Genomic DNA, 13,253 nt, shown 5'->3' on the forward strand with positions numbered 1-13,253 from the left:
GTTGTGTGTTGGCAGTGTGAAGAGTGCCTGTGCTGGCAGCACAGCGTGTGCATGGGGCTGGTGGAGGACAGCATCCCCGAACAGTACATCTGCTACGTCTGCCGGGACCCGCCAGGTGAGCCAGGCCCGGGGAGGCGGGCGAAGCGTCCGGTCCGCCCTAGGCGGCGCCCGGCCCCGTGCCGCCGGGCCACCCGTTTCTCGGGAAACACCACTTCCGTTTCTTGGGCGATTCCTCGAGACCTTTTCCGTGACTCCGGTAAGGAATGAGACCCGATCTACTGACTGATCCCCAGACTGCTGACGTTTGACCCTTTTAGATTTCATTCATCCATTCATTCGATTGTATGAATCGGGCGCTTACTGCGTGCAGAACACTGTACCGAATGCTTGGGAGAGAACAGTATAACAATAAGCAGACACAATCCCCGCCCACAACAAGCTTACAGTCTAGAGGGGGAGACAGGCATTGATATAAAGAAATAAATTACAGATATATACGGGTGTGTAATTTAGAAGCCCCTCTAGGGCAGCAGTCTCCCTCTCTGGCCCAATAAGGGCTGTGGAGCAGTGTCTTTTTGCCCTTACCGTCTTCCTAGCCTCACCCTGAAGCCCTCCCCAGCAGCCAGTCTGATGATGATAATAATGTTGGTGTTTGTTAAGCGCTTACTGTGTGCAGAGCAGTATTCTAAGCGCTGGGGTAGATACGGGGTAATGAGGTTGTCCCACGTGAGGCTCCCAAGCTTAGTCCCCATTTTCCAGATGAGATAACAGAGGCACAGTCACACAGCTGACAAGCGGCAGAGCCGGGATGCAAGGGGAGTTGGGAAGGGGACGCGACCAGGCCTCTGAGGGTGGTCCCTCCCCCGGAGCCGGCCTAAGGTGGGTTGACTGATTCCTCCTTGCCGTTCCTGAGCCCGAGAGCCAGCCGCCCACCCCCCCCCCCCCCCGGGTCCCGTGAAACCACCTGCTAGGGAAACGTCTCCGGCTGTGGCTGTCCTGAAGGACAGTTGGACCTTCTGGTGGGAGAACTTCTGTGCGTCTGCTTCCCCTGGTTGTCACGATAACAATAATAATAACAATGATGATGATGGGATATGTTAAGCTGAGAAGCAGCATGGCTTAGTGGAAAGAGCTTGGGCTTGGGAGTCAGAGGTCATGGGTTCTGATCCCGGTTCCGCCACTTGGGCAAGTCACTTAACTCCTCCGTGCCTCAGTTACCTCATCTGGAAAATGGGGGTGGGGACCGTGAGCCGTACGTGGGACGACTCGATTGCCTTCTGTCTACCCCAGCGTTGAGAACAGCGCTTGGCACGTAGTTAGCGCTTAACAAATACCAACATTATTCTTATTAAGCACTTAGCACGTGCCAAGCGCCAGGGTGGATACGAGGTAATCAGGTTGTCCCATGTGGGGCTCAGTCTTAATCCCCATTGGACAGATGAGGTCACTGAGGCACGGGGGAGTTAAGTGACTCTGTTACTGGGGCCGTTCCTCGGATGGACCCCAGCAGTGGTCTCCTCGGGTCAGGGTACCCCTCTCGCGGGGCTGTCGCCGGGCACCCCAGCCGGAAGCCGCCCCCCTCTGAAAACTCCGGTCTCTTTCTTGCCCACAGGCCAGCGATGGAGTGCAAGATATCGTTACGATAAGGACTGGCTGAGCAGCGGGCATATGTGTGGCTTATCCTTCCTGAAAGAAAATTACTCTGACCTCAACGCCAAAAAGATCCTGTCGACGCATCACCTGCTCGCCGACGTGTACGGCGTGACGGAGATCCTGCACGGTTTGCAGCTCAAGATCGGAATTCTCAAGTAAGGGCAGCTTTCGGGGAGAGGCCGGGGGGCGGCGGGGCCGGCTGAGTCGGAAACCCCGGCGCGATGTCGATTTCGGGAGTTCCTTATTCCACCTGGAGGAAAGACTCCTGATCGTCGAACAGTATCCGGTTTTGCTGGGTCAGATTCAGGGAGGAGGGAGCTGAGCTAGGATTAGGGGGATCCTGCTCCCTTCGGGAAATTGCAACATCGAGCCATCGGCGGCACAGAGGCGTTCGTTCTTGGCTTTTCAAGTGCCTTCGGCCTAGCCGACTGGATTCCGGTTTTGCGTTGAAAAGACGCGTATCCGTGCGCCGCCCGTCGTCTGACAGCACGGGACGTCGCTCGCAACGGCTGCCTTTCCGAGACGAGGCACCGAAAGGCCGAGCCGTCGAAGGGGAAGATCCCGGAGTCCGTCCTCTCTAAACAGGCGGGCTCCTCTCTGAAGTCACGCTCGTTCTGGTTGGTAGCGGGTGGTCAGAGGTAGAAGCAACTCGGATAAAAAGTTGTGCGGCCTCAGGTCTCAGTTCGTCGAGGAGGGAGCCAAGCCCTGCCATCCCCTCTGGAGTGTTAGCTCGTCGTGGACACACAATGTGCCTAGCAACTCTCTTAGTACAAGCGCTTAGTACGGCGCTGTGCACACAGAAAGCGCTCGGTCAGTACGATTGGCTGACTGAGCGATCCAGTGGCCAGAGCACGGCGCCAGGAAGCGGGGGAGCTGAGTTGGAATCCCGGCTCTGCCCGTACCCGGCTGACGTGGGCGAGGTCCGTACGCGCTGTCCATGCCGTGCCTCAGCCCCTGCCCGCCAATTGGATCGTTACGCTCTGGGCCCTGGCGGGAACACGGCAGACAGGGACGGCATTCACAATCCCTTTCTCCGTGCGCGTTTTCCTTTCTGAAGACTAGGGTCCGAAGCTCATCAGCTTTCTCGTCCGCCACCTCGTCATCACAGGGGCCTGGCTTTCCGAAACAACCGCCCTGTTTTCCTGCTCACATCCGCCCCCCCCCCCCCCACCCCCGACATTGTCGAGTTCCCCAGGTCAGGGGACCAGCCGCTGGCACCTCGGCCTCGTCCTGGCTTGCTGCAGCACATCTGTTTCGCCACCCGTTAGCTTCTCTGATGACGGTTGGGCCGGGAAAGGACGCAGATTCTACTGGCCACGTAAGGCTTAAGGGCGGCCGACTGGCTGCCGTTTCGGTTCCGTCCTGAGGTCCCCGTCACCGTGGAAGGGAGACAGTAGATTCTCCATTATAGAAATATACCACTTATTTGAATGAAGGCTGGCAGGCGTGCTGACGGCGTTCTGCGAGCGAGGCGATCCCGGAATCGGGGGTGCCCCGCTCTTCCCGCCTCAGGTGCCGTCAGCCGACGTTACGTCGCGCGTGGTGCCGGATGGTGCCGGTTTCCTCTTTCTTTCCGAAAGGGCCATCCCTTCCCAGGGTCATCCTCATCCGCGAAGCCCTCTGCACGTTGAAATGACCATCGCCCTCACCACCGCGGTTAAGGTGGCGTGCCGGGATTTTGAGTAGGTGTTGAAGTTTTCGCTCCGTAACACTGTCGCCCTCTCCCTTTCCCCTCTCTCTCAAGGAATAAACACCATCCCGACCTTCACCTCTGGGCTCGTTCGGGGCTCCGGAAAGACCAAGACCAAGTAGCCGTGGATGTCCCGTCCAAAGCCACCCTGCTGCTGGGACCCGCTCACCCCGAGGAGAGGCCCTGCCCCAGGCAGTGCCGCAGGGAGCCGCCCAGCCCGGCGTCCAAAGCGCAGGGCGCCTACATCACGAGCGAACACAGCTACCAAAAGCCGCAGAACCCCGGTCAGGACCACAGGGCTGCCGTGGATCCTCGGAGCTCCGAAGACGAGGAGGACACGAGCAGTCTGGAAGAGGAGCGGGAATTCTATCGCGCCGGTAGAAACCGCCCGCCCCGCTCGGTCAAAGAAGATGGGGCGACTGGACAGGTAACAGGCTTTCTTTCTTCTAGATTCCTCCCGTCTCCTCAGCGGTAATAGTATTGATTAGAAGCTTGCCGTGGGCAGAGCTCTCCGTCAAGCACGGGGAATGATTTCAGATGGGATTTAGACATGGTCCGTGTCCCTCGCTGGACCTGGAGGAGAAGGGGAGGCTGACTCACAATCTAAAAAGTCTCCGGAGCAGCCTCCAAAAGTCTGTCTCCAGAAGTCTCCAGAGCACGCGGAAGTCTCTCTATAGGGTCAAGATCCTACTTCCTTCCGTGCGCTTGGAGCCGTGTCCCCTTTCCCCCGTGCCGGCAGCGACGCCCCCATAGCCCAGGCGGACGAATCCACCCATCTCCCGGGCCGGTCGTCTCCCGGGACCCTTCAGCGGCCCGCCGGTTGCCCGCCGAAGTCACGGTCGACACCGAACCGGGACGAATGGAGGATCGTGTACGTGGGCTGATGAGATTCTTAGTCCCCACGGTGCCTAGTTCCTTGTACTGCCGTGATCCCTGGGGGTTTCCCAGCCCAAGGAAGGTGGAGTCAGGCCCAGCTCCCTGCAGAGCTCCCTTTGTTCTCTGGCTCCCGGAGCGGTGATTCCCGGCGAACTGGCCAGCTCCCAGCGGGCGGGAGCGTAAGAATCTGCCGAGCTTCTTCCACAGATGGGACAGACCAGGCCCCGTCTGGCTGCGGTTGACGTGCTTCCCGCTCTAAGCCAGTGCCTGAGGCCAAGATGGGCTCGCCACAGATTTCACACGGGCTGGGCCGATTTGGGCCCTCTCCTGTAACAGCCCCGGAAATTTGTCACGGAGCTGAAGCAGCCCCCCACCCTGGGCGGAGTTGGCTAAATCCCCTTTTTTCCATTTTCGTCCCTGCTTGCAAGAAGCAAGGAGCAGGCCGTGGCGGGCAAGGAAAGTAGGGTGTGCGTTTCAGACGTTTGCCGGTGGGGTCCTGGATGGGCCGGAGTTCTCGGGGTGCCCTCTGGACCCCGAGAAGTAAGCCGTCAAGCCCCTCAAAGCCCCCAGTTCTGGACCTCCGGCGGCTCCTCCAGTTTCCCTGCAGTTGTCCCAGTGGGAGAGTTCCCGGGCTCCCCAAAAGCCCTCCAAAAGGGGAGCGGCTCGGAGAGCAGAGCGTGGGGCTAGGCTCCTGGACGACGCAACAGAACCCGTCCGGTCATCCAAGGGGTCGCCTCTGGCACTGAGGCGGCTTTGAGGCCGGTTCATAATAATGATGACGATTATGGTTTTGTTAAGCGCTCGCTATGTGCCAGGCACCGTACTAATCGCTGGGGTGGTTACAAACAAATCGGGTTGGACACGGTCCCTGCCCCACGTGGGACTCACGGTCCCGATCCCCAATTTACAGATGAAGTAACGGAGGCACAGAGAAGTTTTAAGCGACTTAGCCGAGGTCACGCGGCGGACAGGTGGCAGAGCCGGGATTAGGGACCCTGACCTCCTGACTGCCAGGCCCGTGCTCTGTCCGCTACACCGTGCTGCTTCTCAGTCGGTGTGTGTGTCTCCTGCCGTTCCGCCCTATCCAGAGTCCCGAAACAGCTGGCTCCGGATCTTCCGTTGTGTTAAATGATAAAAGCGAAAGCGTGAAGATCATTTTTAACGTTTTTAGGCTTTTACCGTTTTTTCCTCCCCCCCCCCCCCCCCGAACTTTCCACACGGTGGATTTCTGGCCCGGCACTCACCACTGCCAGATGTGTGTGTGACTCCAGCCTGGTCCGGCCCCTCCCCCCGCCCACGTCTCCCACCCGGCGCGTGCGCCGTGCGATCTCTACGTCCACCCTGTCCCCGGAGCATCCTCCAGTTACGGCCCCAGCCCGCCCCGTCCCGGAGGATGAGGACACCTGCTTCGCCTGGGCCTGGGGGACTCCGTAGCCACGTCGAAGCCCCCGGCTGGCGCGGGGCCCGAAGGCCCCTCTCCCCTTCCCAGGAAAGCATGGGGACGTGCCAGCGTTCCCGGAGTCCGGGTTAGGGCATTGCCCAAGGTGGTTTAACGTCGCCCCAGGCGGGGCGGTCTTGGGGGGGGCGACGCCGTCAACCGCTCACAGCCGACCGGGGCCCCGAAGCCACCACTGATGGGGTTTCTCTCGGCTGTTCCCCTGGAGACAAATGCAGCCACCGGGAGTACCGGCCACGGGGGGCCCGAGAAGAGAGGAGCAGCGGAGCCAGGGGACTCCCCGCTCCAGTGGCAGCTCAACCTCCTGACGCACATCGAAAGCGTGCAGAACGAAGTGACCAGCCGGATGGACCTCATAGAGAAGGAAGTGGATGGTAACTCTGGGGACGCCGGCTCTTTTCGGGGGGGTTTTTTTGTTGTTCGTCTTACGGCGTTGGTTAAGCACTTACTGGGTGCCGGCCGCCGTCCTAAGCACTGGAGCAGATACGAGCCCATCGGGTTGGACGCGGTCGGTCAGTAGTATTTATCGAATGCTTCCTCTGTGCAGAGCGCTGTACCACGCACTTGGGAGAAAGAGCCGAAGTCGAGCGGGAGGGAAGCCTCCCCGAGACGGGGGGGAATCGCCGACGGGGCCCGGGCTCACCCTTCCCGCCGTAGGCTTCCGGGGTTCTTGGGTTGACTCTGTGTGTTGGTTTGGCGTCCTCAGTCCGCCTCTGGTCTTTCCCCTTGCAGTCTTGGAAAGCTGGCTGGATTTCACCGGCGAGCTGGAGCCCCCAGATCCCCTGGCCAGACTTCCGCAGCTCAAGCGCCACATCAAGCAGCTGCTGATGGACCTGGGGAAGGTGCAGCAGATCGCCACCCTGTGCCCCGTATGACGAAGGGGCGAGTCCGGGCCGAGCGCGGCCGTCCCTCTCCGTCTGTCCGTGTCTGTCCGGGGCCCGCCCCGCCCTCCCCCGCCCCCCGACCCGAGCGGCCCGCGGGAGCGCGGACAGACTCTCGGATCCGGCCGCCTGCCCGAGGGGCGGGCTCGGCGTCGGCCCCCCGGACGGGACGGGGGGGCGGGGCGCGGCCGCGGGCGCCGGCCGGCGCGGGCTGCGGGCCGTCCTCGTGCTCCGCGGACGCGTCGGCAGTGATCCCTCCCCCGCCCCCGGCCCCCGCCCCTCCTCCCCCGGCCCCGAGGGAAGTCGGCGGCACCCTCTGCGGGGAAGCGGCCCCGAGGGCCGACGGAGCGGAATCCGGCGGGATTTTCCAGTTCTGGGTGGAGAGATTCCCTTTGGCAGTGACGCAACCGAAAGACCCAGTGACGGCGGAGTCCCGAAGAGAGCGCCGGAGCGTCCCTCGGGGCACACGGGCCCAAGGAGCGCCGAGCCCGTCCGACCGCCCGTCTGTACCCCCGCCGTCCACCCGCCGGCCCGTCCACCCACCCGTCCGTCCTCCCGGCCTGCCCAGAGCAGCCCGGGGGGTTGCCTTTCTCCGTACCGGGATCGTGAACTTCCCTCCGGAGGGGCCGACGCCCGTCATCACGTTGCCGGACGAACCGGGGCTAGGTCGAGCCCGGGGGTGGGGGTGGAACTCTGGCTTCTTAGGAATGATTTTTTAATTTTTATTTTTTTTCGAAAAGCGAAACTGTAACCGTTAGTTCCCTCCACCGGCGAGGCCCGGAACGATCAGATGTGCCAAATAACATGGATATCACTGGAGGAGAATTGAACTTTAGATCGCGAGTCTGTGAAGGAGTCTATCTTCCAAGACCGACGCGGTGCCAGCAGTCTATCCCAAGTCCTTTCGGGTTTCTATTTTTTTAACGATCGACCGCAGAATCCGGGGCCCGGAGGCGGCACTGGGGCCTCGGGGCCAACCGCGGAACCTCAGCTGGCATGAGGAGGGAGGGAGGGAGGGAGGGAGGGCGGGAAGTAGGGTGGGATGTGGGAGGGGAGGAAGGGTGGGGGGGAAGGGCCAGCGGGCGGGAGCCCAAGCCTTCCGGTGCCCGAGGTTTTCCCCGCCTCCAGGTGGATCGGCGGGAGAGCTTCACTGGCAACCGGGTTTTTATACGGGACGAAACAGGAGGAGAAGCTTTTCTTTTTTTTTCCGCCGGGGTCCGGACCGACAGACTTCAGAAACCAAAGGCAACTCAGTTGCTCGTCGTTAGCTCTCGCGGGACGTTTAAGTCGAAGGCCTTTTCTGCATCAGGGGTTCGTGGGCGTTGCGGCTGCACTTAGGGCTACGTGTACTTGGATTTGTGTGCGTGTGTGCGTACGCACGCACCTGCTTTCCCCCCCCCCCCCCCCACGTGCACGCACATGCGTATGGACCCGCTCTATACATATTTATATCGACACGCGTCTAGTTTTATTACAGTAGACTCTAAGAATCTGTGGTTAACATGAAATGTTGCCTTTTAACAGACTTGTTTCTAAAAATTAAAGAGGTATGTACAGGTTTTGAAATTTGTAAAAAAAAAAAAAAAAAAAAAAAAAAAGCCAAAAACTGTTGAAAGGAGGCTGTCGATCTGATGATGTTAAGATACTTGAACGTTATTTTATGCCTCAACCGCTGCCTTTCAGTTCTAGCGATCTGTATAAATGAAATTTAGAACCGATAGGTGGGAAACTTGAATTTACCTTTGATAAGAGTACACACCACTGTACGTTCAAAAATTATTTAAATTCGCAAACACACTGTTCCCCACGTAAGGTACTGTACGTAAAACTCTTTATTAAAACTATTCCACTTACCCACCATTTTCCAGTTTCCTTTCTGCTGCCCCAAATTCTGCGCTAAAGATGTGATCGCCACTAGGATAAATTGCTGGAAAAATGTGAAGCCCCGGGAGTTTCTTAAATTGGATAACGGAGCCGGAGAGTTCTGGCTACGGAAGACATCGGGAACCCCGCGCTGACTTGGTCAGGAAGCAGCGTGGCCTCGTGGGTAGAGTGCGGACCTGGGAATCTGAGGAACTGGGTTCTGATTCCGGTTCGGCCGCTTGTCTGCTGCGAGACCTTGAGCAAGTCGCTTTACCCCTCTGCCTCTCAGTTACCTCATCAGTGAAATGAGGACCGAGATAGAGTCCCATGTTTGACAGGAACCGCGTCCGACCCGATTTGTCATAGTACAGCCCCTGGCACATAGTGAACACTGAAATGCCATTTAAAAAAAAAAAAAAAACCACAGTCCCTGTCCTCAAGGACCGTGCCATCTGATTTTTTAGATTTCATTTTAAATAGCAACAGGAAAAGGGAACTAGAATCTAATATGTATGTGTACTTTATTGCTGGCCCTGCACATTCTAATCCTGTGAATTTAGTTTATATCACCATCCAGTTGTATTTATTGAGTTCGTACTGTGTGCACAGTACTGTTCCAAGCGCTTGGGAGAGTACGATATAGCAATAGATTAGCGTGAGATCCCTAACCTTCTGGAAAGACTCCCACGTAAATCGATTCCACCGCGACCTAAGTTTTGCTTCTGTGTTCTGGAAAGTCTCTTGGGGATCTGCCCTAAATTCTTCCCGCTGCAGTAGCAACTCATTTCCTCACATTCCCTCCTCAGGCGGAGATCTGGTCCGAGAAACAGCGGGACTTAAGTGGGAAGGACTCGGGTCTCTCAGAAGAGTTGGGTTCTAGGCGCGGGGCCCCCCCACCGTCCTGCTCGGTGACCCTGGACTAGTCACCTGGCCTCAGTTTCCTCACCTTACCCACGCTCTCCCTCTTCGGCCGTGAGCCCCGTGTGGGACGGGGACTGTGTTTGATGCGATTGTCTTGTATCTGCCCCGGCGTTTAGTACAGTGCTTGGCCTCTAGTAAGTGACGATGATGGGTGCTCACCAAAAGGCTGGATCTGGGGAGCCCGAAGGTCATACGGTGAAAATCTGCCCTGTCATCTCGAGTCGGCGTTTCTCGTAACGCGGCGACGCTTGGAGGGCTGGACTATCCAGACGGGTTTTGGTTTTTGTTTTTTCTGTAAGTTCTTAAGAGAGCCACGACCCACCCGTAGACCCCGAGTCCCTGAATGGGTGGCGAGAGGATGAGAGCAGGCGCCCAGGCGACGGTCTCGGCTGACTGTCTCTCTTCCTCCCGAGCGGTTCCGTCCCAGCGAGCGGAGCGAGGTCTGACGCACTTCTATCTCCCGGGAGAACCTACGGGCTGCTCTCGATCGACCCCAGTGGCGATAGCCACAGTGCCTCAGGCGTTATTTATTTGTCTTAATGTCCGTCTCCCCTCTAGGCTGTAAGCTCTTTTTAGGGCATTTGTTATTCACTCAGTCGTATTTATTGAGCGCTTACGAGGTGCCAGGTACCTTTCTAGGTGCTGGGATAGATGCAAGGTCGGTTGGACCACACTCCCTGTCCCACATGAGGCTCACAGTTTTAACCCCCACTTCGCAGATGAGGGAACTGAGACCCAGAGAAGCGAAGTGACTTGCACGAGGTCACGCAGCAGACAAGTGGCGGAGCCTCCCGGGCCAGTGCTCCGTCCGCCGAGTCGTGCCGCTTCTCACCGCGGCTCACGGTGGGCAGGGGAACTTGTCTGCGGACTCTGTTAAATTGTACTCTCTCCCAAGCACCTAGTACAGTGCCAAGCACCCAGTAAGCACTCAATAAACATCACTGATGAGGAGGAGGATGAAGCGGGTGCCAGGAGCATCGATCCAAATCGCAGGGCACCTGGCCGTGGCCTAGCGGGAAGAGTCTGGGTCTCGGCGTCAGGGGACCCGAGTTTGAGTCCCGGCTCGGCCACTGGGTCTTCTGTATGTCCCCGGGCGAGTCCCTTCACCTCTCTGGACCCCCCTTTCCTCCTCTGTGAAATGGGAATGGAAATAGCTGCCCCTCCCTGCTTCCCAGGGGAGCGGAGGCTCTTCGTATGCCGTCGAGTAGTTTCCGACTCATGGCGACCTTATGGATGTATTCCCTCCAGAATGTCCCCTTTCTGAGTCGTTCTAGTGTGTATATCCGTAGAGTTGTCTTGGTAAAAAAAAAATACAGAAGTGGTTTACCATTGCCTTTCTCTGCAGAGTAGAAAATTAAGTCTCTGCCGTTGTCTTTGGTCAACGTTTCGATCACTCGATCGTCCTCCTTTGAGTCTTTCCCCTGCCCGGCACAGATGAATCAACTTTGACCTTTCAGTTTAGACCTCTGCATTCTAGGTAAGCCTAACGAGGGAATATCTTTCATGGCATGCGCAGACTCTCCTGCCACGGCGAGGCGTCGACTCACAGGAGAGGTTAGGGGTACGAAGTGAGATGGCTCGCGTGAAGATGCCCCGGTAAAATGAAAGCCCTCGACGTTATGGCTGCTTTTACCTTTCCCCATGTCCTTGGACCCCTCTGGCTGACAGCGTTAGGTTATCGTGTGTTATTTTCTGTGTGAAAGGGGCGAAGCATCAGCCAACCGCCGGGAGTTGACTGGATTTGCGTCCCGGAAGCTTTGGGGTTGGAAGTTTCCAAGCGAAGGAAAGACGGCGTTCGCCTCGAGCGAGAGGAGGCAGTGAGGTGACGGGCCTGGGGCCGAGGCATCAGCTGGGCGCTTGAGCCGATGCCCCGGGGGTCCGAAGCGGAGGCTCCCCCTGCCTCAACGTCCCGGGCCTGGCTCCGGTCCTCTATCCCCCCCCGCCCCCACGCGCCAACCGCCACCGCTGCCAGCTCGGAACTGCCCTCCCGGCTCACCGGCTGCCCGAGGGGGGTTTGGAGGGCCGGGCGTAACGGGGCTGAGCTCCTCGGCGTCCCTCGTGACGCGACGGCTGGAGACGAAGACTGCGTCACCGGTCCCATCGACCGCCCAGTGGACCGGTTCCTCGGGGGCCGGCGGCAGATCTATAAAAGGCCCGTTGGCGGGCGAGAGAGAGCAGACCGGGAGACCTCCTCGTCTGACGGGGGTCAGTTCTGGCCTCTCGCAATGGCCCCGCACCTCCTTTGCCTCCTGCTCTCCTGGGCTGTCACCGTGTCGGCCAACGTTTTCGGTGAGTCTGTGTTCGGGTGGCGGCCGGGCCGGGGCGGGGTGGCCACGGGAAAGGGCTGGCTAACTGGGACGGAGGGCCCGGTTGACCCCGGGGGTCCGAGGGCTGGGAGTTCGGTCACTCGTCGGGACTCGGACGGCGTCAGGGAGTCCCATCCCCTTGTGGCACCTGAACGGTAACAATAAAAAGTACTTACTTTGTGCCAAGCGCTGTCCTGAGCACAGATTCGTCAGGTCGGACAGAATCCCTGTCCTAGTAAAAGGAGTAGAATTGCTTTGTTCCCGACCACTCTTTCTTTCTGCGGCGTGGCTAGAGAAGCAGCGTGGCTCAGCGGGAAGGGCCCGGGCTTGGGACTCAGAGGTCATAGGTTCGAATGCCGGCTCTGCCGCTTGTCAGCTGTGTGACTGTGGGCGAGTCGCTTCACTTCTCTGTGCCTCAGTTCCCTCATCTGTAAAATGGGGATTAATTAACCGTGAGCCTCACGTGGGACAACCTGATGACCCTGTATCTCCCCCAGCGCGTAGAACAGTGCTCTGCACATAGTACGCGCTTAACAAATACCGACATTATTATTTCTTTTATGGTATCTGTTAAGCCCTAACTATGTATCCGGCACTCCATTGAGCACTGGCGTAGATGCAAGATAATCAAGATAACCACATGGGGCTCGGCCTTAATATTTTACAGATGAGGTAACTGAAACACAGAGAACTTAACTGACTTAGAGAAGCAGCGTGGCTCAGTGGAAAGAGCACGGGCTAAGCGCTTAACAAACACCAGCATCATTAATTGACTTGCCCAAGGTCACGCGGGAGATAAGTGGTGGAACCAGGATTAGGACCCAGGTCCTTCCGACTCCCGGGCCCACGATCTACGCACTAGAAGATATACCGGGCCCTCGACAGATAACGGGGTCGCACCCACGATTTTGGGAATCGCAACCGCGGGTCAGGACGCCACAGTGCTCTGATTATTCGTTTGGCCACCTTGGACTCCAATTCCCAGAAACATTTGCAGATGGGAAATCCCAGGTCAGGCGACAGTAAGCCCCCGGTAGCTTATGTGGATGGGGAAGAGGGAGAGCTTTCCCTGTCAGGCTTTATTCACTGGAGCAGGGGGGTCAGGGTGCACACAATCTTGGATCCAGTCTGCCCTGAGGTCGGGGGAATCACGTGGGCCCCCTCCCATCCATGAAGATCCCCAGTGCACCTCCCTGCCATCTCCGAGGAATAGGCTGCCGAATGGAAACGGAAATCTGGAAGACCCCCCCCCCCCCCCCCCCCCCGGATTCTGGACAAGCCCAGAGAGTCAGAAGGAAAAGGCAGAGGAGGAAGCGGCCAGGGGGGATGGCGCTGGAGGAGAGTGAGAAGGAAAAGATGGGAGGAAATAAAGAAACGAAAAGAAGGGCCGGAGACTTAGCCTAGAGAGAGAAAACGGAGAAAGGCGGTATTTTTAATGAGTGCCGGCTTCCAGAGCGTAAAAGTAACGCGCGGTGTAGTGGATTCGACGGAAACCGAGGGAAATTTGGAGGACAAACACGGTCGGGGCCAGGGGTGGGAGGCCGGGCCGACGGCGGAGTGCGGTGACCCCTCCGCTGCCGGAATGAACCGAGGGCCCCCTGTGGACG

At 58.4% G+C, this 13,253-nt stretch overlaps 2 protein-coding genes across 12 annotated transcripts in view; both read left to right on the plus strand.

The window, feature by feature from the left end:
* The window catches only part of PHF20L1 (PHD finger protein 20 like 1), a 53,982-nt gene extending 47,338 nt beyond the window's left edge, over positions 1-6,644 (plus strand). For 5 of the 11 annotated variants that reach the window (XM_029061982.2, XM_029061981.2, XM_029061985.2 and 2 more), the window contains 5 exons: positions 16-115; positions 1,613-1,808; positions 3,398-3,770; positions 5,884-6,049; positions 6,408-6,643. In XM_029061982.2, the coding sequence (XP_028917815.1) occupies positions 16-115; positions 1,613-1,808; positions 3,398-3,770; positions 5,884-6,049; positions 6,408-6,550 (978 nt within the window). In that variant the 3' untranslated portion in view covers positions 6,551-6,643. Of the gene's footprint in view, positions 1-15; positions 116-1,612; positions 1,809-3,397; positions 3,771-5,883; positions 6,050-6,407 lie in introns of all 11 variants that reach the window. The other 6 variants (XM_029061984.2, XM_029061987.2, XM_029061989.2 and 3 more) reach the window with 2 other exon arrangements.
* Positions 6,645-11,205: 4,561 nt separating this feature from the next.
* TG (thyroglobulin) overlaps positions 11,206-13,253 on the plus strand; it is a 141,215-nt gene continuing 139,167 nt past the window's right edge. The window contains exon 1 of the mRNA XM_039911929.1: positions 11,206-11,629. Within this exon, the coding sequence (XP_039767863.1) occupies positions 11,206-11,629 (424 nt within the window). The remainder of the gene's footprint in view (positions 11,630-13,253) is intronic.

Source organism: Ornithorhynchus anatinus, chromosome 4 (genome assembly GCF_004115215.2).
Source record: "Ornithorhynchus anatinus isolate Pmale09 chromosome 4, mOrnAna1.pri.v4, whole genome shotgun sequence".
Lineage (NCBI taxonomy): Eukaryota > Metazoa > Chordata > Mammalia > Monotremata > Ornithorhynchidae > Ornithorhynchus > Ornithorhynchus anatinus.